This window comes from Cygnus olor, chromosome 16 (assembly GCF_009769625.2).
Source record: "Cygnus olor isolate bCygOlo1 chromosome 16, bCygOlo1.pri.v2, whole genome shotgun sequence".
Lineage (NCBI taxonomy): Eukaryota > Metazoa > Chordata > Aves > Anseriformes > Anatidae > Cygnus > Cygnus olor.
This window is the reverse complement of record NC_049184.1, coordinates 15,467,825-15,492,813: the sequence shown is the minus strand read 5'-3', so window position 1 is coordinate 15,492,813 and position 24,989 is coordinate 15,467,825. Positions and strand designations below refer to the sequence as shown.

The window sequence follows — 24,989 nt, the reverse complement described above, 5'->3', positions numbered from 1 at the left end:
GCACCGGTGTGAGTTCCCAGAACAAAAGAAAAAAGGAAAGAAAAAAAAAAAAAAAAACCACACACGAAACGCGTTGACCAAAACATTTTTTTTTCTCTTATTTTCAAAGATTGTATAAAAACCCGCAACACTTTTGACATCAAAAATCCTTAACTCTAAAAAAAAATAGCACCGGGGAGAGTGAGGAACCTTTACCGAGTATTAAAAAGGCTTTTCTGAGATCCACCTCTCCTTACAACAGCGTTACAAACACGCGGGAGCCTCACGGACCAGGACCTGGCAGCTGCAGCTCCCAGGCAGCCTCCCGCCGGGCCCGCTCGCTCCCCTCGTCTTGGTTCGCTTTCCCCAAGTCCTTTTCGATTTTTTTCTCTTTTTCTTTCGAAGGGAGAGGAAGGGCTGTGAGATGCGGCACACGAGATGACGGGTGCGGCTGAGCGGAGGTTTCACGTTCACCTGCTTTGGAAAATAAAGCTCCCGGGATTGAACGGCAGCAGGACAGGCAGGCGGGGCCGCCCGAGCCCCCCCCAGCACCAGCAGAGCCCCCCCCCCCCGACGTGGGACGGGTGCCGGGGGGGGGCCTCGTCCCTGCGGGGTGTGCACAGCGGCAGGTTGGGGTGCGCTGCTGCAGCGCAGTCAGTGGGGAGCACCACATGGAGGGGGGGGACTCAGGAGTGACCCCCAGGCAGCATCAGGAAAAACGCCTCGGCCTTCAGCCTGGCTCTCAGCTGGGCTTCCCCTGCTGCAGAGCCCCGCAGGCAGCCTCGGCGGGGGACCGGAGCAGGCAGCGGCCGCGGCACAGCCCGGGCACAGGGGGGACACCCGCGAGCCACTGGCCAGAGAGGTAGAAGGAGCAGGGGGAGCCCTCGGTCCCACGGGTGCCGCAGACCCCAGATGCGTGCGGCGCTGAGCACCCAGCACTGCACCGGCTGCGGCTCGCCCTGACCAGCAGGGGGGTTGCAGGGCGAGCGCCCCCGGCGCAGGGACACGGGGTCCCGGTTAGGGCGGCGGCGCTGCCGCGAAGCCCCTCGGTGGCCGCCCGCTGATGCTCAGCCCCGGGGGTCCCGGCAGCGCTGCCGGGTGATGCTCGGAGGGGCTGCGGTGTGGATGGCGTTGGCCACTGTGCTCTGCCCTTCCTGCCCCTGCAGCGTGTTCATTTGGGAAACGAATGCTCAGAGAACATTTTCCTTTGTGGACGCTAGAGCCCAGATCCTCCCTGCTCTGCTTACTCTTTAACCTTTCAATCCACTCAGCAGGATTTTGAAATGCGAGGAAAAAAAATGTAAATGCTTTGAGAAGGACGTAGTGAATATTCGTAAACTACAGCCAAACATAGAAAACAGTATCTCCCTGTAGAAATATTTTCTAACTAGAAAAGTAATTCTATCAGCTCACAGTTCAGTTTCAGCTACATTCAGGTCTAGGAGTCTCCACATTCTTATGTAATGCCTTAAAGCAGCAATAGACGTTAAACAAAATTAAAGTTTATCAAAAAAAGTCTTTTTTTTTTAAAAAAAATAAGATTTGGTTTGTGTATCCTGCATGTTCAGTGTACGTAACCTGACCAGGGTCCCTTACACCTGCTGCTGCAGTTTGGGGATTTTTTGGCAGTCATTTCAAGAGAGGTTTTGTTTGTTTAGGAAAAGCAATCAGCCTCTATAGTCCGCGTTTGTCTGCAGCACGCCAGCAGCTGCCTCCACCACTTTCTCCTCTTCAGCTCTGGGGTAAAATGGAATATTTAATGCTCTGGAGGAGACTTCTCGCCTCGTCAGTGATGCACGCAGCTTCCTGGGCTGGGTAATTAAAGCTCTTTTGTCCGTCATTTCCTACGTATCGCTGTCATCGGTCCGTTAAGGAAGGGTTACCCCGCCAGGTTCTTTGGTTGAAGTTCCCCCAGCCCTGCTGCAGGGCCGTGCGCCCTTCCCGCAGCGGAGGGACGGGGACGGGGAAGCCGCAGGGGCCCGCGGGAGAGACTGGCGGTCGCATCCTGCCCTCTCCCCCCAGGCAGCTGAGCTGCGTCGTTACCCGAGAGACGAGGGACGCTCCGCTTGCTATTCGCAGGCAAAGTAATCCTTGAGCGGGGTGAAGAGGTGCTGGATGACGGGGATGCTCCAGGACCTCCCGAGCAGCTTCTGGCGAGCCCCGCGGCTGATGTTGGAAACGTCGGTGTAGTGGAGGGGGAAGCCAAAGATCCTGCGGAGCAGAGGCATGGGGTGATGCTTAGCAGCTGGTCCCCGCCAGCCTCCTCTCGCCTCCCTTCCCCTGCCCAGGGCAGCCGGTCCCCACGCCTCGTGCTCCCGCAGGAGCCCCAAAGCACCCCCAGAGGTGCCCCTGGCAGAGCCGGCAGGGGCAGAGAGCCTGCACCTCCTGAGCCCGGGAGCCTGACCGACCGTCCCTGAGCACCGGTCACAGCTCACCCGCTCGGGACACTTCCCCACAGAGCCTCAACAGATGGAACACAAGTGTCCTGTGCTCTCCCGAAGCACAGCAATGAATTCACCTCACCGGAGGCCTCTTGTAGAGCCTCCCCAGCTTCCCTACTGAAATACAAGAGACCTCGGCAGGTCGCTGCCCTCGGAGGCTGCAGAAGGCGTCCGATGCCAGGGCATCGCTGCTCAGGGCGGCTGCAGGGGAGGCAGAAGCACTGCGGCCCCGTGAGCGCAGCACGGCCGCGTCCCGTGCAACAGCCAGCAGCCCCGCAGCGGCCGGTTCCCCCAGCACGCCTCCAGCAGAGCTCAGGCCGCTGAGTTAGAGGGAGATGCTGGCAGGGATTAAGACCCTGGGATGCTGGCTCTTTTAGAACTGGATTACAAAAATAAAAGGAGAAGCAAAACTGAAGAGCCACCAATAACGTCTCAGCCGAGAATCAGCACTAGCCTTGAATACTAGCCAGCGAGAAACAGACACCAAAAGGCTGAAGACAATAGACCGCCCCTGCTCCCTCCCAGCTCTGTGGCAGGTCCTCATGCAGCTCTGCCTTGCCCAAGGCCAATAAATCACCCCCGCGTGGCGCCGAGTTGTTGGAGGTCACTTGCCAAAGCTCGCACCCTGCTGCCCGCTCCAGCCAGATCAGAGCGGCTCCTCCCAGGCACAGAGCAAGAGCTTTTACCCAGGGCATCGCCCATCCCGAGCCACCCAACGGCGACGTCGGGAGCCCGTGGGTCCCTCTGCTCCCCATGGGTGACCTAAGGCAGGGACGCACAGCTCTGCCTGGCCGCAGCCTGCCCAGGGCTGGGAGCTGCGAGCCTCTCCCTGCTCCACTGCAGCAGCTTGAAGAATCCTGAGCACGATCTCCTGCGGCACCACTGGGACAGGGAGATCATGCTGGGGTTCAGGAGCAGAGGCGCAGCACGGGTCTGCCCCGTGATGCACACAACAGAGACCAGCGATGGCTCCCGCAGCCTCCTCCTCATCAGCTGCTAAGGAAGTGGCTGAACTTGCAGGAGAAGGTTTTGCATACATGCGTGTGCATGTAAATAATAAAAATACTGCTCCCCAGCACAGCTTTTGCCATGTGCACACCTCGCCCCACACGCCTGCTGCTCTCCAAATGCACGGGGAGCAGCTGTGGCTCTTCAGGTCCCAGCAGACCAGGGAGGTTTAACCCCAGCACCGGCTGCCCCATCGGCCCATGGCCACGGCAGGGAAGGGAGGAGGCAGCGTGGGAGCCTGGAAAAAGCACTTGCAAGGTCAAGACCAGAGAGCAATCCTGGCTGGTGCCTGTTCCCTGTCCACCGTCCTAAAGCTGGGCTCCCCAGGCAGCTGCAGCCTTCGTCACAGGGCACCTTGCACAGGTTGTGCAGTGCCAGCCCAGTACCCCCAGTGCCCGCCCAGTATCCCCAGTGCCTGCAATGCTTTGGGAGGAGCCCTGAGCCCCTGCCCATGCTGAGGCACCCGCGGGCCCTGCCCCGGCCACTCCACGGAGACAGCTCCGGGTCAGAGCCATGTCTCTACCAGCTGCGATCGGACCAAGCCCAGGTGCCACCTCCAGCGGCGCGATGTGACCACGGCTCGGTAGCTGCTATTTAACTTTCAAATCCCTACATGCCTCTGGCTCAGCTTTCATTAGCTTTAATTCCAACAAATATTGGCAATTTAAATATAAACATGGAAAAATACTTAGCATGAGTCCGTGTTTACTGGCTGAGGCCTCAGAGTGCCAAAACTCCACCTTTTGCTGCTAGGAAAGTGCGGTGCACAGGGCTGCCAGCAACTGGTTTACCCCCAGCCATTCCACTGCATTTTGAGGTGAGCTCGGGGCTGCTCCGAGGCGTGCACAGGGCCTGGAGCAGCGCAGCCAGGCTCAGCCGAGCACCCCCATTTCTGGGCTCTCCCCTGGCAAACCCACGCTCGCGCTGACCCACACAGGTCGCCCGTGCAGGACCCCCGCAGCAGCCCCCACCTTTCACAGAGGCGGGTGCACGCCTGCATCTCCAGGCCAGGGAATCCCGAGCACCCTGCACACACCCAGCACGCTTCCCTCCAGAGGCTGCAGCCCTGGGGACAGGGACGCTGCTGCACTTCTCCCTGATTCTCATCATCGCTCGTTAGTGAGCACATCACCACCCCCTGCTCCCCGCAGGGAAATCGCACCGCCTGTGCTCCGGGGCACAGGGGAAGGGAAGGCAAGCACCACAAAACCAAACCAAACCACGGCGAAAATTACCTGTTCATCCCCGGGAGGTTGCCCCAGAAATAGCGAGCTCTGTGGGTAGCAGATATCTTGATAGCGTCGATCATAACCGGGTTACACTGCAGCCCAAGAGAAGGGAGAACAAATTAGGGGGGGGGTCAGTGCACGTCTTCTGCTCCCACGGGTGTGTGCGGGTGCCCCGGGCGCCTCGAGCCGCAGGGACGCGGCGCGGTGAAGGTGCAGCATGGCCCTGCCCTGCATGCGGGGTCCTTCTGCACAGCACCATGCTCCTCCACTGATCCCTGCGTCAGGCGACAGCATCGGGGCCGTGCCAAACCGCAGCCAAATGGCACAGCCTGGCCCCCTCAGCGCAACCCGGCACGCGCCCGGCTCCTGCGCCCTTCCCGAAGGGGAGCCGCGGCGCTCCCTTACCTCCAGGAAGCGAGAGATGTCCCTCTTGTCGTTGACTCTCATGGCCACCACGTTCTCAAACATCCAGAAGAAGGGGCGCTCCTCGCCCGCCTTGGGCCGGGCGTAGTTGAGCAGGTGGTAGAACTCGAAGAAGAGCCTCCCGGTCCCTTCTGCACGGGGGGAAGCGGGAGTGCTGGGTGGGGACCGGCCGCGGCCCCGCAGGGGAGGCTGTGGCGGGGGCGTGGGGGCCGGCGGGCCTGGGTGGAGACAGCGTTTGGCAGGCGGCCCCCGTGCTCTGCGGCTCAGAGCGGGGCCACCGCCACCACAGAGTGGTCAGAGACGTGCGGCCCTGGACCTGAGCGTCCTGGGGGTACCCAGCCCTCAGGGGCGGAGCGGCCTTACCGTACAGCGCCTTCCTGGACGGGCTGACGAGGGACAGGTCGTTACAGGGGCTCCCGCCGATCACCAGGTCAAACGGACCCCACTCCTCGATCTGAGCGGGCGGACAGACCCGGTTAGGAGGCACCAGGCGGGTGACCCTCCCAGTGTGGCCGCGGCACCACCCCCCACCGTGCCCCCAGCGCTCACGTTTCTCTTGGTGATGTTCCGGACGTCGTGCACGTAGGTGATGTTGCCCTCGTGCCGCACGGTGCCCACCGCGATGGGGTCCTCGCAGATCTCGGAGGCGATGTACTTCTCCACCTGGATGCCCAGGTCCTTCAGCACCAGGTACCCTGCCCCGAGACACGGAAAAGGCTCTGAGGTGGCTCCGCTATCGTCAGCCCCTCAGCCTCCCCCGGGGGCACAGAGACCCGGGCGGGTGCTGTCCCAGATGACTTCTGGGTGAGCAGCCCCCTTTTTGCTGTGTTCTGCCATTTAGGTTTGCTCCCAGAAAGCAGAACGGCAGTGCTGACCCAGCTGGAGCCAAAACAGTGCCCTTGGGCACTCCTTGTCTTGCGGCCGGGTCCCCAACACTCCCACAGCTCTTGCTTCTCAGTGTGCCAGGGCAGCCAAATAAAATTCCCACCCCTTCCTTCCCCTCCTCCCTGCTTCCAGCCCCATCCAGCAGGAAGGGAGCTGCTGCCCTCACCCCTTCTGATGGGGACCCGCCTGTCCCTCGTCCCCTTCTCCCCACCAAGCTTTCCAAGACAGGCTCGAGGCTACGAAACACCCAGGGCTGCGAGCCCTCTTGAACAGCGCTCTTCCCGTGCCTCACCTGTTGCTATGCCATCAAACAAGGAGAGCACTCTGATGGGTCTCCTCTTGGCTGGGGGCACTGCTGGGTAGATTTTGGGTGCGTCCTGCGACGGAAGACAGCAACGGATGAGTGGGACCAGGGCTGGGGGATATTGAGCCGTCCCCGTGCCCTTGTCAGCCCTCTCCCCCAAACCCAGCGCGCCAGGCTCACTGCAGCAGCCCTTACGTATTCCTGTCCCTTGTCGCTGGTGAAGAAGTCCTGCAGGCGGGTGTTCCAGTCCTGCCGGCGCTGCAGCACCCCGTAGCTCCGCTGGGGCTGGCACATGTAGCAGTTCCAGGGCTCCTGCTCTTTTGCCTTGGCCGACGTCCCTCGCCCCACCAGGACCTCCAGACACTCTACGCAGAAGCACCTGCCCAAAGCACACCACCTCGTGCCCGTCACTGCCAGAAACCCGGTGGGGTCACCCCAGGCTCCCCTGCAGCCTCCCCTGCCATGCACCACAGCCCTATGCCCATGTTGCAGGACGCTCTTTGCAATGGTACCCCGGCATTTAGGGCTGCTGACAAAAGCTGGTGAGCCAGGCTTGGGCAGAGCTCCTGCCATCCTCACCAGGATCTATTCAGGTGCAGCCTGGCCCTGAGGGACAGACAGGCTGCACTAGGAGATGCTGGTGGCACCGACCCGCGCACAGCCCCGCTTCCCCCCAGCCCCGTGCCGAGCACTGCAGGAGCCCCTGGGGGCGCGGGGGTCCCACCTGCAGCAGCTGGCGTTGCTGCAGAGCAGCAGCTCCTTGCCCTCGCAGCAGACGGTGCAGTAGGACTGGTAGCCATCTTCATCGTACATGTAGAAGAGCTCCAGGAATCTATCCTGGCAAAGGAGAGCCAGGAGGAGGGACGGGCGAGGATCAGGATCCGTGCTCAGTGCAAGAACAGGGAACGCGGCTTCGCCCCGTCCCCGGTGCATGCCGAGAGCTCGGAGATGCCCACCCTCGGTGCTTCACGGGCAGCACCCAAAGCACATGAGAAGCAGAGAGGAGAACATGCAGGGGGACAACCCCGTGGTGGGTACGGGGTCCAGAACGGATTCCCCACCCCGCCCCATCCCGACGATGCAGCTGGAGCCCCGCGCCCCCACCGCAGTCTCCCGCTCAGCCCCGGCACGGCGGCTCTTACCCTGCACGTCTGGCACAGGCCTCCCTCGAACAGCGGGTGGAAGGTGGCCGGGTTCCTCCTCCCGCAGGACAAGCAGCTGTCTGAGAGGCAGAGAGCTCCGCTCACCCAGGGCTCGGGGTGCTCCTCACCACCAGGTGCCCAGGGCACAACCAGGCGCACCCACCCAGGGTGATCGGGCTCAGCGCAGGATCTGCGCCTCCGGAGCAGGGCTGGAAACGCCCGCAGCCTTTTGCCCTCCTGTGGGCAGGTCCTGGCCCAGCTGTGGCTGCCCCAGGGAGGATCGGAGCAGCTTGTCCACGAAAACAAGCAGAGGCCCATGGATCTGCAGCACCACCCCCATTTCTGTACGGTGCATTTCAGGAGGGACTGATGGGTTTTGTCTCGTGCTGCCCTCAAGCACCCACATCGTCCCCAGGCCCCTTACCAAGACAGGACAGGCAAGCGATTACCTTCGAGACTCCCGCTGTTGTTCGTAACTTCGGAAACCATTTGCTCTTTATAAAATAAAATATACAGAAGTAGATTTAGCATTCCTTAATGTAACAAACTGGAATTGTGCTCTACTTAGAACTGACTTATTGCATTAAAACTGCACAGAGAAGGCAGGCTATGGGCATGTTAGAAATTTTGGGTGTACCCAGGGCATACCTGCGAGTGGCAGATGGAGGGCTATGTCCTGATTGCTAAACCAACCCCGTTTGCAATGCCACAAAACAGAGGTGGTCTCCAAGGTGAGCAGTTAAGGGAGCCCAGCTCACCGTTTGGTCTGCCGGTGCTCTGCAGGGTGCACGCGAGCGAAGCGAGACCACAGAAGCTTTTCCCTCGGGGAACCCCGCACAACCCATGCTCCTGCCAGCCCACGCCGCACCCCGGTACCTCGGGTCTGGTCCTCTTCCACTCGCTGCTCCTTGTTGTTGTTGCAGAGGGTGGCCTTCAGCCTCTTGGTAGGGGGGCACTGCTCGAGGCACAGCACCTCCTCCGTGCCGTTCCGCAGGGCCCCGTTCTCTGCAAGGGACAAGGGACGGGCAGCTCAGTGGGGATGCCTCAGGGACACCTCCTGCCCAGTCCCACAGCCAGGTCCCATGCCAGAGCCCCACAGCACGGCCCCTGGGGGGTACATGGAGGGATGGCACCACCCTGCACTTCAGGGGAAGGCGTCCCTGCCCCACCTGCATCCTCCTCCATCACGGCGCAGAAGATGGGTGCTGAATTCCCGTCCCTGCTCCTTTCCCTTTCCCATCCCAGCTTGTGCCCTGTGCCAAAAAGGCTCCAGACTGGGGGAAGACCACCAGGGGAAGACCCAAGTGGGACCCTGCCCAGTATTTCCTCAGAGCTGGTAAGCTTCCTCCCATCCCCACGGGAGGGCTGGGTTCCCACTGCTCTTCCCAGAGCCCACCATCCCCAGGGAGCCGTGTATCACATCTGATTTCCAGCAGCAAGGTTCCTGAGGGTGCTTTACAGGGTTTTCTGGCAAAGCTGCCCCAGGGCCACCCCAGCCAGGCCAGCTCCCCCAGGCCCCCACAGCGTGCCCAGCTCCTGCCCCTGCGCACCTGAGGTTTTGGGCGGCCGCAGCCCCTTGAGGCCCAGGGGCTTGAAGCCGGTGAGTGCCCAGTCGATCATGGGCTTCAGCTGCTCCTCCAGGGACTCCCCGGGGGTGGCTGCAAACGTCTTCCCTGACCGGCTCCGGGCAACCTGCCGAGACAGGACGGGTGGCGGGGGCCACAGTGACCGGGGTCCGGGGTGACCGGTCCCCTCCGCTCCCTGTGCACCGGGCTGGGCTGGCCCCGGCACAGCAGCAGCTGCCGGATTCCTGCGCTGGGTGTGCCGTGGCCACGCTGGCCCCCAGCGAAAGGAAGCGAAGAGAAGGCACAAGAAGTGCCCGCAGGCTTGCGGAGCTGCAGCCAGGAGCATGGCTCATCCCCTGGATGGGGATCAGGCCCACGGGGCACTCAGTGCCAGCCCGTCCTAGGGAAGGATCCCGGAGTGCCAGGCACATCCCAGTCATCAGCCCAGGACAAGTGTGCCTGGCGTGACACTGCCTGGCGTGACACTGCCTGGCAATTGCTCCCGATTCCCTGGGGAAGCCAGGGCAGATTTCGGCCCCCATGTCTGGAAACCTCCCAGCAGAAAGAGGCAGGTTTTCCTGCACACTTCTGTCCACGTAACCCCAGCACAGATGGGGGGGGGGGGGGGGCGGAAATGATTAATTGTGGATCGTGGTGTGGGCTCCTTTTGCTGAGAGCTCTCAAGGTGACTCACATGCATCATCCAGAGCCACCCCAAAGGCAAAGCCAAGCCACGCGCCATGGCAGAGCAGCGAAGCCCCAGCCCCAGCCCCCTTCCCACAGCGCCTGCATGCACTGCAGGGCTCGCTGCTCGCAGCCGGTGCCCAGCTTTCCAGCGGAGGCTCCTCTTCCTGCCCTCAGCCAGCATTTCAGTCGTTTCCTCAGCACCGAGCCCCCGAGGCAGCCACCCCAGGCCCCAGCCCTGGCCAAGCCCAGCTCGCTGCTCCCCCAGCCCCTGCGCTCCCCGCAGAGCCCAGCGCTTTGCTTTGTGCCCTCCCCAGCCGCAGACCCAGCTCTGCTCCGCAGTTACCTCCAGGGCATGGAATATGGCTCGGCGATAGGAAACCAGCTTATTAAACGTGGCAGAATTGAAATGCTGCCTAAAGGCCATCAGCCCCACCAGCTTGTCTGCAGAAACCTAGGACAGAGCGACAAAAGCTCAGCGTTGGGCACGGACACAGCTCGTTCCTGTCCCCCATAGCACGGTGCCCTCGCGCCCTGCAGCGAGCACTGCTGTCGCGGGGAAGCCAGCGCCGGCTTTGCACCGAGAGCAAGCCAAGCTGCAGAGGGGAGGGGGGCAGAGGCATTGCACATGCAGCTAGGACGGGCTGTTTGCACCCTCTGCTGGCACCGCACCTCTGTCAGCGCAGCCGAGTGCCACAGCAAGGAGGGCTGCGGGAGGGCATCGCACACCAGGGCAGGGAGCGACCGGGGACGCCTGGGACAAGCCAGGACAGAGCCCGCAAGGGCGCCAGGTGGGGGTCTGGAAGGGGATGGGATGTCACCCTGCCCAGCTGCTGGGTCCCGCTGCCAGCCCACGGTGGGTGGTCAGTCGCTGGTTACTGGCACCAGAGCCACGAGAGCACACCAGAGCCTGCGCCCCAGGCAAAACGCGGTGGGTCCCTGCCCTGGGGAGGCTGCAGGTGGACACATGCACACCACTGGGCACAAAAGCAGCCCCAGAAAGGGAAACAGACTGCAGGAGGAGGAGACCTCGGCCTGTCCCCAGCCAGCAGAAGCAGCAGGCTTACCTCGGAGAACTTCCCGTCTCCAAACCACTGCACCCATCGCATGCCCGAGACCGCCTGGCGCTTGGACGTGGCTCTGTAGGAGACGACAATCGCCGGCCACCAGGAGAAACCTTTGATCTTTCCCCAGACGAGTTCCCCAATCCCAAATTCCTTCCCGTCCTGAAAGCAAAAGATAGAACAGATAAGCAAAAGAGCAAGCACCCACCCATGCCTTATCCCTGCACGCCGCCAGCCCTGTGCCGAGCCTGGCACGCCGGCACACGCTGCCTGCTCCGTCCTGCACAGCGGCCTGGCACCCGCAGCCATGCGTGCCCACTCCTGCCTGCCCTCGCGGGGTCTCTGCAGGCAGCACAGAGCCCATTCCTGCGCTCACACAAGCCAGGAGCAAGGAAGCTCCTCCAGCTGCACCACAAAGGGCTTGCAGTCCCAGGGAGGGGAATGGGCAAGGCAAGGGGGCAGCAGCTCCCGAGCAGCACAGACATTCTCTCCTGAGCCCTGAGCCCATCAGTCACGTTTGTCCAGACAAACTCGGCTCCTGAGCTGCAGTGCATGGCCCGTGCTGCCGGAGATGCAGCCTGGGATGCAGCGGGTCCCGCCTGGCTGCAGGGGCTTGGTGTTCTCTGGGCTCCTGAGCAGCCGAGGCAGCTCCTTGGCTCAGCAGAGCCCCTCTCGATGGGGCCACAAAGCAACCCAGGCAGAGGACAGCCCCCCTCCTCTGCTTCCCCCAGGGCAGAACAGAAAACAAGGCAGAGCTAAAACCAAAAGAGAAGAGCTGGGGAAGTTGGTGAGACCATGCCAAGGGCCTCCAAGCTGCAGCCCAGCAAGGAACACGCCGACAGTGCTGGGACCAGGAGTTCTGCACGGGAGCTGAACGCTCCTTGGAGCTTTGTTCTGCGATTAGGCACCTAATTATGCAGCAAAACGCTATTGCCCAATTCCTGCACGTCTCAGGCCCTGCCCCGACGCCTGCAGGCACTAAATCATTCTGCAGCTCCAGCAACTTTGTTCCCCTTCAGCATCTCCCGACAGAAACACTTTCTGCCCGTCTCCGCGGGGCACGGCTCCCAGCCTAGCGCACGCCACGCTCGGGGGCTGTTGGCAGCGCTGCAGCCCCGTGCACGGCACAGACAGCTCAGTGCTGCGGCAGGGCCCATCCTGCCACAGGGGACAGGGATCCACCGCCCTCCCACTGCCCAGCACACGGGGAAGGGGAGGCACACAGAGGCGAGGCTGCCGAGCACGCAGCCCCCCGTACCTGGTACTCCAGCGCTATCCCCGCCTCTCGGCTCTCCGGCTCCTCAGCCGCCAGCTCAGCAGAGCCGTTCTGGCCCTCCTGGGAGCTGCTCCCTGAGAGCGTGCTGCTGCTCTGCGACGAGTCCCGGGAGTCGTCCTCCGTGAGGTCGATGGTGGTGAGGACGGGCATGGCCGATCGCCTCCTGGAGCTCTGCGCGGGGGAGCGAGGTGTGAGCACCCGCGGGGAACGTGGAGGGTGCAGGAGGGAGCAGGTCCCTCGCCTGCCCCTGCAAACGGCACGTCCCCCCCAGCCTCTGGAGCCAGGGACCGGAGAGCAAGGACCAGGGGCACTGCTGCAGCTGGGAAAGGATGGGAGGAGAGGGCCCAGGACTGGGCGCATCTACAGGAGCGCTGCTTTTGTTTGTAAGACACACAGACAGCAGGGCAACTCTTGCTCTCTTCCCTTCTCTCTCCCCAGTTCATCCCAGGCAGTCAAAGCACCCAGCACAAAGCAAGGGCAAACAATAGCACACACACACACCGCCTCAGAGGGAAACTGAGGCACAGGGCAGCTGCAGTGTGCCCAGTCAGCCACCCGGCCTTACGCAGCAGGACCACGCACATCCCCAGAGCCCCGGGAAGCCCTTGCCCTGCAGGGCCCTCACCCGCAGCGGCGTTGGCAGGTCCCTGAGATTCTCCTCGCTGTTCGTTTCCTTGATTTTCATCTCGTGCCGGGTCTGCCCTGCCTGGAAGATGAGGCGGACAGGAGGCTTCTGCCTGAGGCTGCTCTCCCAGCCGGCGCTGCCCCGAGGCCGCATCTGCAAGCGGAAACAAAGAGGTCCGTGGCATGGCCGCCTGCAGGGCTTGAGTGGCACGTGGGGACAGGGACAGGAGCGGGGACAAGGGCCTGGGGAAGGCAAGAGGAGTGCGGTCGGCTGCAGGAGGCCCCTGGGGTGCAAGACCCTGCCCTTCACTCTGTACTCTGCAGCAGCCCCCCTGCGCCAGCCCTGCACCTCACTGCCTCGCGGCAATCCCCAGCACCCCGCGTACGGGTAGCCACACCAGCGGCCGCTTAAATCAATTCGTGTTTCCAGGCATCGTGTGCATCCTCGGCTGTATTCTCCCCCCCTCTCCCCTACAGCCACAGCAGCACAACAGAAAGTAGCGGGAGGCAGCGGCTGGGAGAGCCGCGGGTGCCAGGCAGAGCTCACACAGCACCCTGCTCACATGGGGGTGTGCTCGGTCCCGCAGCCCAGCCCTGCGGAGGCTCCGAGGGCAGCTTTTCCTCTGTGGTTTGCAGCAGCCGCAGTTTACAAAACAGTCTAAACCAGGCATGCTTCCGGCATCCGGCGTAACAGTTTCAAAATGAAATGAGATTTTGCAGTGGGCTTTGCTAGCGAGCAGCCCCTGAGCCCAACGTAGTGGGAAAGCAGAATTTTCACCCAGCTGAATTTATGGCTCTCTCTTTTGGAAGCTTCATAGTCACAGGCAGATCTCCAACCTTGGGGTTTTATTTCAAAGTCAAGACAATAAAGCCAGAAGGCAAAAATGCTTCCAGACCCTAGAGGTTTGTCAACCTAGTAAACAAAAGGGAGGGGGAGCAAAACTGGGATCCAGCCCCCCAGCTGCTAAAACCAGGCCACCCTGAGAGTGGGAGCCACGAGATGTTTCTGTGCACCAATACAGCAGACTTAAGGAAAATATCCACACAGTAAGAAATTAGACTGCTGCAACACATAGCGGGCATCACTACATTACATACCACACCCTCCTGCTACTGCTGACATAATGTAAATAACATAATTTCAATATGAAAACAAATATTATGCTTGTAAATGAAAAATGCATCTGCTATCGGACCATTCCCTGGCACTTCACATGAGAGCCACAGCAGCAGGGCCACGTTCCCAGTTAAGACGGGAGGGCGAAGGCCCTGGCCGTGACGCTGGCACCAGCTGCCCCCGCAGTGTGTGGCTGCCCGAGGGCAGCAAGACCTCACAGCAGCCTCGGCACACACTCACCTCCTGTGCCTCTGAGAGTGCGAGTGGCCAGGACAGGTCCTCCTTGGAGAGTTCCTTGCTCACCCTCTTGTTCTTCAGGGTCGGCAGTCCCAGGCTCCCAGCATCTGCACAAGAAGCCAGAGCAGGCTCAGCTCCACGAGCCGTCCTGTGCCTCTGCCCGTGAGAGCAGCCAGTCATGACCTGAAGAGACTGAAATCTTGCAGAACCATGGCTGAGAGCAGAAGACAAGTGGTGTCCTCGAAGCTGCCATGGTGGTGCTGCCACCACAGCAGTCCCAAGCCCCAGACCTGCTCTAAAATCTGCCAGGGACTTGAACAGCAAGTACGGGGATCTTATGGATCTTTGTGTTTCTGAAGTTCAGAGGCATAACGAAACTGTGCACCCGCTATTCAGGGCTTCATCAGTTCATTTAAAGCACTTTCTGAAAGAAGCAGGTTCTGCCATTCCCTCCAGCAGGGCAGAGCTTGGCAAAGAGCAAGTGGCTTCGCTGGTGCTGCCTGGGCTTCCCTAGGGCCAAGGGCCAAAGCATCCTCCAGGCATGGCCCCACCAACCTTGGTTTCTATTCCCTTCAAAAGCAGAAATCTTCCCCTGGCCTTGTGAGCCCAAGAGCCAGGATCTGGGGACCATGCCCAGAGCATCCCAAACCCAGGACACATCCCCTCCGTGGCAGCAGGCAGCTGGGACATCCCCAGCCCCGCTCACCCGGGCACGGCACAGCAGGACTCACCCGGAGCACTGGGCTTCCCGTTAGCCTCCAGAAGAAGGGCAGGTGTGTCTTTAGCAGCATCAGTGCAGTCCCCGTTGAGGCGGATCAGCCCTGCCCTGCAGTCCGCCTCATCCCGGCTGTGGCTCTCCTTTTTCATGGTTGCCTGTGGAAGCATCAGTGGAGAGGAAATTCAGCCACCCAGAAAGCCCCCCGGAAAGGCAGAGCAGACTGCGTGCGCTATCCAAGCCAGCCACAGCTTATTCCCTTTGCAGCTCCCCTAAAGCACCCAGGGGGCAGGCAGAAGGCTCTGGTTGGAGATGCATCTGGAAGTGCTGGGTGCTGATGAGCACCTGGACAAAACCTTCCCAGGCACGGCCCTGAGGATCCACGAGCTTCAGCAATCAGAGGCCCCAGACACAGCCCACTCACATCCTTAGGGAAGCGCCGGGGCTTTTCCCCAGGGCTGGCCCACTGTGGCTGCTCGGAGCTCCCAGGCTCCGGGATGTTCCTGCCCCGACGGCCACCAGCCTCAGTGTGCTCCCACCACCCCACAAACCTGGCAAACCCAGCAGCGGGGCAAGCGGTTACAGAAGCGGGTACAGCAGAGAGCAGGACACGGGGGAGCAAAGTCCTGGCGCCTGCCGCACATTCAACTCCCCTGAAGGCCAAAGGGGCCTGGCTGCAACAGGCTCCAGGCAGGAGACGCAGAACCCGCCTCAGGAGATGGGCCTTCCCGATACTGAAAAAGCAGCAAAAGCCACTTACACACGTGCAGGGCGCGTGGTGGGGAGGGCAGCAGGCGTGCAGGCAGCACCCACGCAGGGACGGTGCCTCCTGTCCCCATCACAGCCCCAGTGCTCGCCTCCACACCACTTAGACCAGACTGGAGCCCCAGCAGCTCCCAGAGCCGAGCTGGCCGTGGGCACACCAGCTGATGCAAACATCTGCATTTACAGGCATTTGCACTTTTGTCGGCCACTCGGGCACTCACTGCTCTTCACACGGGAACATGCAGCTCTGCGCAGCAGTGCGGCCGGTCAATAACCTCCCCGTGGCTGCTGTAATGATGTTTTCGAGCCCACAAAGCCAAACCCGCTGGGCATTTCTAGGCCGAGCATCTTTATGCGCAGTCTGAACCCAAAAGAGCAGAGCAGAAACCAGCCCAAGGTGGGCGTTTCCAAACATTCCCACCACCGAAACCTCTCCCACCTCCCCACGCCGCCCGGCACCCTCTGCCCCGGCGGAGCAGCCATTTCGCTGCCACAGCTCCGCAGGCCGCGCACGGCGCTGTGAAGCGAAGGGTTCCTGTCCGCGGCCGCCCGGCACGGCTCAGGCATGTCCCCTCCCCAGGCGTGCCCCCTCGCCAGGCACGCTCCCCCCACCCACGGCCAAGGGCAGCGCTGCCTGCGCCCCGTGCCCCCCAGCCGCCTGCCCCGGGGCCGCCCGGCCCAGCCCCAGCGCAGATAAAGGCTGCCCAGGCGCTCCCCCGGGAGAGGTGGGGCCGCCTCGCCTGCACCCCGCCGCCTCTGCCTTCCCTCGGGTGCCCTTCCTGGATCCTGTTTTCAGAAGCGGGAGCTCCCAGACTCTCCCAGAGGCACCCAGGGCTGCGCTAACGAAGCTGCCTCATTGCCGGGCTATGGATCTGTGCTGCGACTTGCCCCTTCGCCAGCACAGTCATTTCAGGAGCACGTAACGCAGCTCGATGAGCTACAGAGCGGTCGGCTTTACCCTTCTCCAAGGCCCTTTGAGGAAGGGAAGGCAGCCCCCCCCCCAGCCCCACACAGACCCTAGGCCCCGGCCCCACTGCCCCTTCCCGGCGCTCCCGCTCTCGGCATCGGCTCCAACTGCTTCACTAACAATTGAGATTTCTGCTTTGAGATCATCTGTCAGCACCTCTGGCAAACAAAGACCAGTCGGGGTTTGATGTTTCAGATGCAGAGGGCTGCGTTAAAACCCTGGTAAAATCCAAAAGTGAGGGAGGGCAGGTGGCCGCCCGGCACCCACCTCTGCACACCGAGACTCCGGCTGCGCGTCCCCCCCGCCCGCCCGAGACACGGCTCCTTAACAAAGGGATGGGAAGGAGGAAAATGGCACCGGCAGAAGCCTAAAGCTGAGTAAGCCCCTACAGCTGTGTGCAGAAATCCCGCTGCTGCAGCACATCTGCTCCAGACCCAGTGAACAATTCCTGGGAGCTGCCCAGACTCGCCGGGCTGCCCCCGGCTGCCCCAGACCAGGCTCCCGGCCCCGGCCCCGTGCTCCCCGGCCCCGGATGCCCCCGGACGCAACAAGGCGCCGCGGCACGGCGGCACCAGGCCGGCTGCTGGAGGGGCTGTTCCCAGCCCCAGCCTGCAGAGAGCAGGGGCAGCGACCACGGGCAGCAGCGATGCTGCCACAAAATCCAGCGCATCTCACTCAGGAGTCCATACGGCAAGGTGGGACAGGACACGCTGCTCTCCTCTCGGCGTGGAAGCACAGGAGAGGGATGGGAATAGCACTAGGCTAGCGTGGCTGTTAAGGTCCAGGGAGGACAGCAGCAGGCATGGCCTCCTCCCAGCCCACCTTCCAAGCTCTGCTAAACATCCACAGAACCACACCAGGACCTTGAGGGGAACCTCGCCTTCAGCCCTCCCTCAGGAGCCCACCTGGGAGAGAGCCCAAGCACAGGAGTTTGCAACTTGCACCCCAAAATGGCTTTTCCTTTCTCCTGGGGCTGCACAGGGCCAAGCACTGCAGGTCTGCAGGCAGTGTGCTGCCCCCACCAGCCCCGCACTGGCCACAGCCACCATGTGAGCCCACGGCAGCAGGGCCACTACATCGCTGCGAGGGGCCAGCACAGCCACGGGGAGGGTGATGCAGCGGCCACCTCCCATCCCACCCCACGGGAAAGGCAACTCATGTGGCTGCGCTGCGGGATGCGCAGCCGGGACTCCAAGCACTTCCCATGTGCCTGGCTCAGTTCTGCTGCCTGCACAGGGAGCTCCGACTTTTTCTTTTGCCCAGTTATAAAAGTGGAAAAAGATCTATTACATCGACTGGACGCAAGCTGGAGGACTCTGCCAGTCCATGGGCCTGGCTGCAGATGCAGGCACAAGTGCAGACATCTCAGCTCACCAGGTACGGGCAGGGCCTGCAGTGAATGCATTGCTTGCTCCGTGCACTTCTCCAGCTGCACAGTCTGGGATCGCTCAAGGACATCCCATCACCGTCCTCTGATATGCAAGCAGGAAAGGGAACATTATACCACAACCAAACTGCAAAGCTAGTTAAATGCTTGGTTTCCGAAAAATCTTCCCCTAGGCAGCAAATACCCATCCCTTCTCCTCTTACTGCTGGCTTCTGCACCGAGACATGAAGCTGCGCACCCGAGACTGCCCACACTGCTGGTGAGGGCAGCCCAGCGGGCAGCTCCCACAGCAGCCGCAGTCGTCGCGAGCCTCACCACCTCCTGCTCCAGAGCAAGGCTCAGCTCTTTGTCATTGCCTCCCCTCACAGACACACACCAACATGTGCACACAGGGCATTACAAAAATAATAAGAAACAGAGCACTCCCCTCACATGCTTCTCTCTCACGGGGGGAGGAGAAAAACAGCACCAGTGTTTGCATTGCTTAATGCACTACAAGCATACAGACATACGCTATGGCGATACAGCTCGTAGAAGAACCCCTGAAGAATGAAATAATCCAGAATTCCAGCTCGGATGTTTAAAGCTCCCTGAGAGGCTGGCGCTAGCTGCAGCCCATGACACTGCCTCGGTGACCAGGACATTCCCTGCAGTGATACCCCATGGAGACAATGAACCCGCTGACTCCAGATCCCGCCCTAGTTTTGCAATACCAGTTTCTTTAAAGTTTGCCAAACTGGTTAAAGACCATGCCATAATGTTAACTGCTTAGAGAGCCTGCTGGCCGCAGGATGTCCGCTCGCTGCCCGGCCAAGCTCACCGCAGCCTGGAGGTGCGGAGCCTCTGCGCTCACCTGTAAAGCATCCTGGTGAGGCTCAGCCTCCCGGCCCGGCTGGCCTCAGGGACCAGGGCAGCTCCCCTGGCCCAGCCTGGGCAGCTTTCAGTTTTACCTTCTTGAGAAAACAGAATCGCCCTTATCAGGTCCGTTTCCCCAGTAGGTGGAGAGATTGCAGGGGAGACAGGCGGACTTTGCCTCCAGACAGGGGCATGCATATCAAAAGGCTGGAGGAAAGCATTTTACATGATGGCTGGGATGGCAGCCATCACCCAAGCCCTGTTTGAATAACAAAAAGAAATAAAAGACTCCAATGGCCAGGGCTAGCTCCCTCCAACCCCGGCTCCTGATGAGGGCTCTGGGCTATCACATACACAAATGGCCTTTAACTGTCCCCAAAACCGAACATTTCCCTCTAATCCTGCGAAGAAAAGAGTTGCTGGGTTGGCAGTTTAGTAAGAAAGGGAGCCCATTTTGGCAGATATGCTCATTAAAAGGCCAGCCTCTCCCCTCCCCTGCCCTGTTTCCTGTGCCTGGCCCCTCTCCCCGCTCAGGCTCTCCCTCCGCACGCCCGGGCTCCGGCACTTCCCTCCATTTTCCCCCTGTTTCCTTTGCTGCCCTCCCAGCCCCGCCGCGCTCCCCGCCGAACCGCCGCAGCCCTTTTGTGGCCACCCCCGGGGTCCAGCAGCACATTGCCCCTTCGCATTCAGTGAAGCTTGGTTGAAAGAAAAGAAACAAAAAACAAACCGGCCCCTCCTCTCCCAGTGAAGACCAGGCCTGAGAAGTCTCCTGGGCAGCCACCATCACAGCCAGCCGCTGCTCCAGCCGCTCTAGGCTCTTTACCATGCTCATCTCGGTCTCGTCCTGCCGAGCCGAGCCGCGCCGGCTCTGCCGAGCCCCCTGCCCGGGCCGGTGCTGCCTGCGGGCAGGGCTGGGGCCACAGGGGCTCCGCCGTCGCGCAGGTGGGTCTCGGGTCTCACTGGGCAGCGGAGTTCCTCCGTCCGGAGCGGCTACTGCATCATCGTTCCCCTGCACAAAAGGAAATAAAGTGATGACAGCACCACCTCGCTGTGCCCATCTCCCCCCCGCCGGCTGCTTCCAGCAGGGCACAAAGCTCCAGCCCCTCCCAGAGCCCAGGGCCAAGACCCCTGCACCCCTGCCTCGCTGCCCCATCACTTGCTTGGAACCTAAGTGGATAGAGGCAGAAAGGCAAGTGCTGCTGCTGGGGCAGCGATCCCAGACACCTCGTTCCTCCTCCTGGCCCATTCCTCTGGATGCAGCATCACCGAGAGCTCCTGGGCCCCCGCCCCGGGTGCCCACCGCTGGCCCCCGGCATTCCGGGGGCTTGTGCCCCCCTCCGGGGCCACCCCGCGCCCCCCTGCGCTTCCCCGATGCGCTCCCCTCCCCTGGCCCGCCGGCGGAGAAGCTGCTCTGGGCTCAGCGGGAGGAGGATGAGGAGGAAGATGAGGAGGAGGAGGAGGAGGCGGCGGCGTTGCCCCGGGCTCACCCGCTCGCCCCCGCCGCTCGCCGCCGGCTCGGCCGGTGCCCGGCAGCCCAGCGCCCCCCGGCTCCGGCCGCCCGCTGCCCTCGGTGCCCAGCCCGGGGGTGCCTTCACGCCTCAGCGCCGGCCGGGAGCCGCCTTCCTGCGAAAAGAGAGAAGGAGAGGGATGATGTCCTGACAGATCGCTGGCCCGAGGAGAGCAAAACAAAGGTGTTTCTGCCCAGCACGCCGGTGGCACCGCGGGCTCCCGGAAGCCCTCCCGGCTGCTCCCGTGCCCGCGGGGAGCCGCTGCCCCCCCCCGGGGCCCCGCCGAGAGCCGGGCCGGGCATTCCCCGAGCCCCCCGCCCCGAAGCCAGCCCGTGCCGTGCCGCCGTCGGGGGCCTGGGGCCCCGCGGGTTTGCCGCGCTCCCGCCGCAGCCCGGGGCTCTCCGGCGCCGTCGTCCCGACGTCGCCGGGGTGCGGGGGAGAGCCCGGCAGGAGACCCCTCCGTGACAGCCCCGGGACGGGCCCGGGCTCCGCCGGGAACTCTCCGAGTTGCGGCAGGAGCCGGCAGGGCCGGGCGGCACCGGCGGGGCGGGGAGGGAGCGACCGGGGCCGGGGCGAGCCCCTCGCCGAGCCCCCCGCCAGCCCGCCCGGGGGCCGAGCGCCGGCAACAAGTGGCGGCGGAGCCCGCTGCCCCCTCCCGCCGCCCCTGCCCCGCGCCGCCGGGGCGGCAGCGCCGCGACCCCCGGTAACCGGGCGCGGGGCGGGCGGCCGGAGCCACTCCCGCAGGACCCGGTGCCGCGTCCCCGCCCGGCCCATTGTCCCCCGCCGCCGCCGCCGCCGCGCTCAACAAAGCCGCCCACGAGGATGCGCCGCGGCTCCGGCCCCGGTAGCCCCGGTGGCCCCGGTGGCCCCGGCCTGCCCCCGCCGCCGCCCCCGCCCCGGTGCCCGGCCCCGGGCTCACCTGCGCCGCGGCGGGACGCGCCGTCCAGCGGGGCCGCGCCGCCGCTCGCCGCCGCCCGCGCCCCGGCCGGCCCCCGACAGCCCCGCGCTCCGGTTACATGGCGCTTTAACCCTGCCCGTGCTGGGCAGCCCCTCCTCCTCCGCCGCCGCCGCCGCCCCACGCCGCCCGGCGGGGGAGGGGAGGGACGCGGGGCCCGCACCCCCCGGCCCCCGCCGCCGCCCCCGGGCCGCGCATCCCCCGGGGCCGCGCCGTGCCCCGGAGCCCGGCACCCCCGGGGCTCCGCACCCCCGCCGCGCCTCCGGCGCCCCGCGGGGCCCCGCATTCCAGCAGTGCCCCGCGCCCCCGGGGGCTCCCCCGCTCCGCACCCCCGGGGCTCCGAGCACCCCCCGCCGCTCCGCAGGGGAGCCCCCGGGGCAGGCGGAGCCCTCGGCCCGGCCGAGCCGCCCCGTGCCCGCGGCTTTCCATCAGCACTCTGCCCCTGGCCGCGCACCGCGGCGCGGACAGACAAAGCGGCGCAAGTTTTACAATAGTTCTTCGTTTGTTTGTTCTTCTCCCTTCCCATACGGAGGCGAGCACTTGCGAGGGCCGTGCTGGGGCCGAGGAAAACAGGCTGCACGTCCCCTGCCCAAGACAAAGCATCCGGAGTCCACGTGGGGTATAATCTTCTCCGCTCGCTTGTTATTGCTTCTAGGTACGGCAGAAAAGTGTGTATCAGGAAGAAGAAGGAATATTATTATCCCGCTGTGATAGAAATAAACTTTCAAGGCCAGGAGTAAAAACGAGCTAGCCAAAGGGACAGCAACCTGTGGGAAGTGCCTGGACCAACCCACAGGCCTGTACAGCAGGTTCCCCACAGCACCCCTCCAACCGTGCAAAGCACGAGCATGAAAAATGTGGCTGCATGTACAAAAAAAGCCCTGCAAGTGGAAAGAGAAGGAGCTGAGAAATCTGGTCTGGATAAGCCTTTGGGAACGCTGCAGATTACAGCTCAAATAAACACACAGCAAATAAACCTAAAGCTAATTTGCAGCTCTGTTGTCTAGACTAAAAGCAAGCAAATAGATTTTACTCCTGTTTGGTTTTCCAAATCTGGAAAAGCAAAATGCTTCTGTGGGTTGCACTCAGGCAACTTTCTAGGCCACTGTTAAGAGCAGAATTAGACCTTGCTTCAGGGATCCACAGGCTCCTCTCCCTTTCGAGGGAAACCTTGCTGCTGCTGTTGGCCCCACTGACCTGCCATCAATCTCCCACCCTGTGGAAACACCCTCTTTCTCTCTCTTCCCCTTGGTTATCATTTAATTCAGGAGAGCACTTCTGTGCATACTGTTTGGAAAAGGCATGGTACCAAACAAAGCAGCTCTGAGCAGATTATGAGCTAAACCCTGACCCTTTCCTCTTTCTCTGCTACACACAGCCACAGAGAAATGCTGCGAGTTTATTTCTTAACTGTCAAGAGAGTTTGTGTGTCATTTCACGGGAGAAAAAAAAAATAAAAGGTTCCTCTAAAGGGGATTTCATACTGAGGCTCCCTCCAGGCATTTCTGGCACCCTGCGTCAGGCCCTCAGCTGAACGAGGCCCTGCTGACCGAGGGCTTGCAGCCCGCAGCCTGTGCCAGACCGGTGCCGGAGCAACCGCGCCACCTCTCCCACCAGCCTGAGGTTCTCCACCACGGACAGGAGGGGAGATGTGACTCTGGGAACAAAGCTCCTCTGCTCTGTCACCAGAGCATCCGCGAGAAGACGTGAAACATGCCCAGGTGTTGGCCACAGGAGCAAGGAGCAGGGGCTGGGGACAGGCAGAGGACACAGCACACTGTGTCCTGGATACGTCCCTGCTCTGTGACAGACTCTCCCACCGGCCGCAGAGCTGGACCTGCCCGGTGCTTCTGCAGGGAATCATTCCAGCCAGAACCACACTCACACCTGGCTGCTCTTCCTCCGCTGTCATTTCAAAGCAATGCAGCCTGCGATGGACCAGGTGAAAGCCACCAACTGCCACCATCACGACAGAGTCAGACAGGAGTGGTAACATCCATCCACGTCAGAAGTGACTCCTCATCCTCACCTTCCACTGTGGATGCTTACCAGCATCTGTGCCAGCCCTTCCTCACGTAGCTCAGCACTCCTGGCCCTGAATCCTCCTCCCCACCAAAGGCTACTCAGCTGCTGCCTTCTCTGCAGTATCCCCATGTTATGGCACCAGTCCCAGATCCTGTCTGTCCGCCTTATTCTCTACCTCCAATCCTCTTCCTTAAAGTTCTCTTTGCTGTCCTGGCCAGGCAAACCTATATTGCTTCCTCCCCAGTGCTCACCTGCTGTCTCTTACTTTGCACCAAAGTGTTTGGGTTGGAAACTGCTCTGTGTTTCGTAAGCAGCATGCCTGGAGATCCTAGACAAATAAAGTAATTGAGCAAATATGTTTTATTACCTACAGCCTTCAGCAGTGTAACCTTGTCATTTCTGGAGACTGTAGGTCCCAGATTCCCAGACCCCAGTAAAGGCTCAGTGTTTGCTTTGTCTTCCAACAAGTAGAGAGAAGCACCAGCGCCATGAAATCTGCTGCAAGCTCTTCTAGTGGCCCTGAGGCAGGGAGCACGCTGAACTCTTCCTTTCACTGAAGGCAGCAGCAATGCTCCTACTGACTTCAGGCTTGGGGGTTTCCCGTGGCGGTGTGCAGACACCGCACAACACAGCAGCTCCTTCCTCGGACCGCAGCTGACATCACTTTCATTGCCTGTTACTCTTCAGTGCAAAACCCCACCTGAGCACATCTCCTGTGCTCTGTGAGCTGGCTCCATGCTCCGCGCCCGAGATCTCGCCCCAGCCCTGTGCTGGCCCCAGCCTCCACAGCAGCACCACCAGCTCCCCCCTGCTGCTCAGCCTCGGCTGCTCTGCAGGGCCCGTCCGCTCCTCGCCGCACTCCCTGGAAAAGCTCCTGCGCCCCCAGCTTTGCTCCTGAGCACGGCAGGGAGCCATGCTACAGAGCAGCGCCATGGCGCAGCTCAGGCTACTGAAAGCAAGGTCTGTCCCAGCTGTCGGAAAGCCTCAGCCCGCGGCCACATGTGGGAGCAGAGCCTCCAGCCTCTTGTGTAGCTGGGCTGCCTTCTCACATCTGTGGGGAATTGGTGTTTACACGGAGATAGGAAGTGTTATCCCGCCTACATGGAGTTTCTAGCCCTTCCTGTGGGCTGGCCAGGACCACATGATACGACTCTCTAATAAAAATAAGGTTAAAAACAATTATCATCTGTGCAACCAGAACATCTAGAAAGATTGCGGCAACCAGCGTGTAAATTTCAAATGAGAAAGCACACAAAGAGAAGTCTTCAATGCCTCTGTAACAAAGCTGGCCACAAAATCCTCTTTTTCCTAGAAAACAGGATGCGCCTGCTACAGCCCAACCTGCAGAGACGAGGCCCCCCCCAGCCCGCACGCCGGTCTCTGAGCAGCAGGGTGGCGGCGGGCAGGGTGCCACCACCAGAGCCCCTCGCGGGCTGGGCTCCCCCCCTGCTCCTGGGCAGCCTGGTGGAGGAAATGTTTCACCCAGCCACCAGGCAAGTGCACGGCAGGGCCCAGCAGAGCTTCCAGCCCCAACCTCTGCGTGGGGTACTTGCAATAATTTACTCCTGTAACGACACTTCCCTGGGCGTACAGAGTGTGACAGGAGAGAGGGAGAGGCACTGAAATGCAGGAGAAACTGAAATCCTGATCTCAAAGGCGTCACTTGGGTCAGCCTCTGTAGGAACAGAGCTCCCCCACCCAGTGTTTCAGCTGGGCAATATCCATCACAACAGCAGGCAGGAAAGTTTCAGCATTCCTCAGCTCTCTAGACAGATGCTCTCCCAAATCCCCATAGCCCGGAGGGAGACGCAGTGCATCAGCAGAATAAACAGAA

The 24,989-nt window shown here is 61.8% G+C and overlaps 1 protein-coding gene across 5 annotated transcripts; it reads right to left on the bottom strand.

Annotated features, from left to right (window-relative positions):
- Window positions 1-73: 73 nt before the first annotated feature.
- DNMT3B (DNA methyltransferase 3 beta) lies at window positions 74-21,132 on the bottom strand. 5 transcript variants are annotated; one of them, XM_040576018.1, is made up of 21 exons: window positions 21,095-21,132; window positions 20,155-20,290; window positions 19,395-19,676; window positions 14,710-14,851; window positions 13,982-14,085; window positions 12,626-12,778; window positions 11,983-12,171; window positions 10,728-10,886; window positions 10,007-10,114; window positions 8,962-9,103; window positions 8,288-8,416; window positions 7,861-7,905; window positions 7,412-7,491; window positions 6,994-7,106; window positions 6,465-6,648; window positions 6,258-6,342; window positions 5,630-5,775; window positions 5,444-5,534; window positions 5,063-5,298; window positions 4,664-4,749; window positions 74-2,190 (listed from the first exon to the last, which is right to left on the bottom strand). In XM_040576018.1, the coding sequence occupies exons 3-21, from the start codon at window positions 19,497-19,499 to the stop codon at window positions 2,049-2,051; spliced, it is 2,439 nt and encodes an 812-aa protein (XP_040431952.1). In that variant the 5' UTR covers window positions 19,500-19,676; window positions 20,155-20,290; window positions 21,095-21,132; the 3' UTR covers window positions 74-2,048. The 5 variants fall into 5 exon arrangements, with proteins under 5 accessions (XP_040431952.1, XP_040431953.1, XP_040431955.1 ...); XM_040576019.1 differs by having other exon boundaries at window positions 5,063-5,211; XM_040576021.1 differs by having other exon boundaries at window positions 19,491-19,676.
- Window positions 21,133-24,989: the final 3,857 nt, after the last annotated feature.

Excerpts from the sequence above, each read along its gene's own strand:
- DNMT3B (XM_040576018.1), bottom strand. The coding sequence starts at position 19,499 with ATGAGCATGGTAAAGAGCCTAGAGCGGCTGGAGCAGCGGCTGGCTGTG. Across the intron at positions 12,172-12,625 it reads ACCTGCCAACGCCGCTGCGG|AGCTCCAGGAGGCGATCGGC; the intron begins GTGAGGGCCCTG and ends TCCCCCGCGCAG. Across the intron at positions 6,343-6,464 it reads GCGACAAGGGACAGGAATAC|GACGCACCCAAAATCTACCC; the intron begins GTAAGGGCTGCT and ends CTTCCGTCGCAG.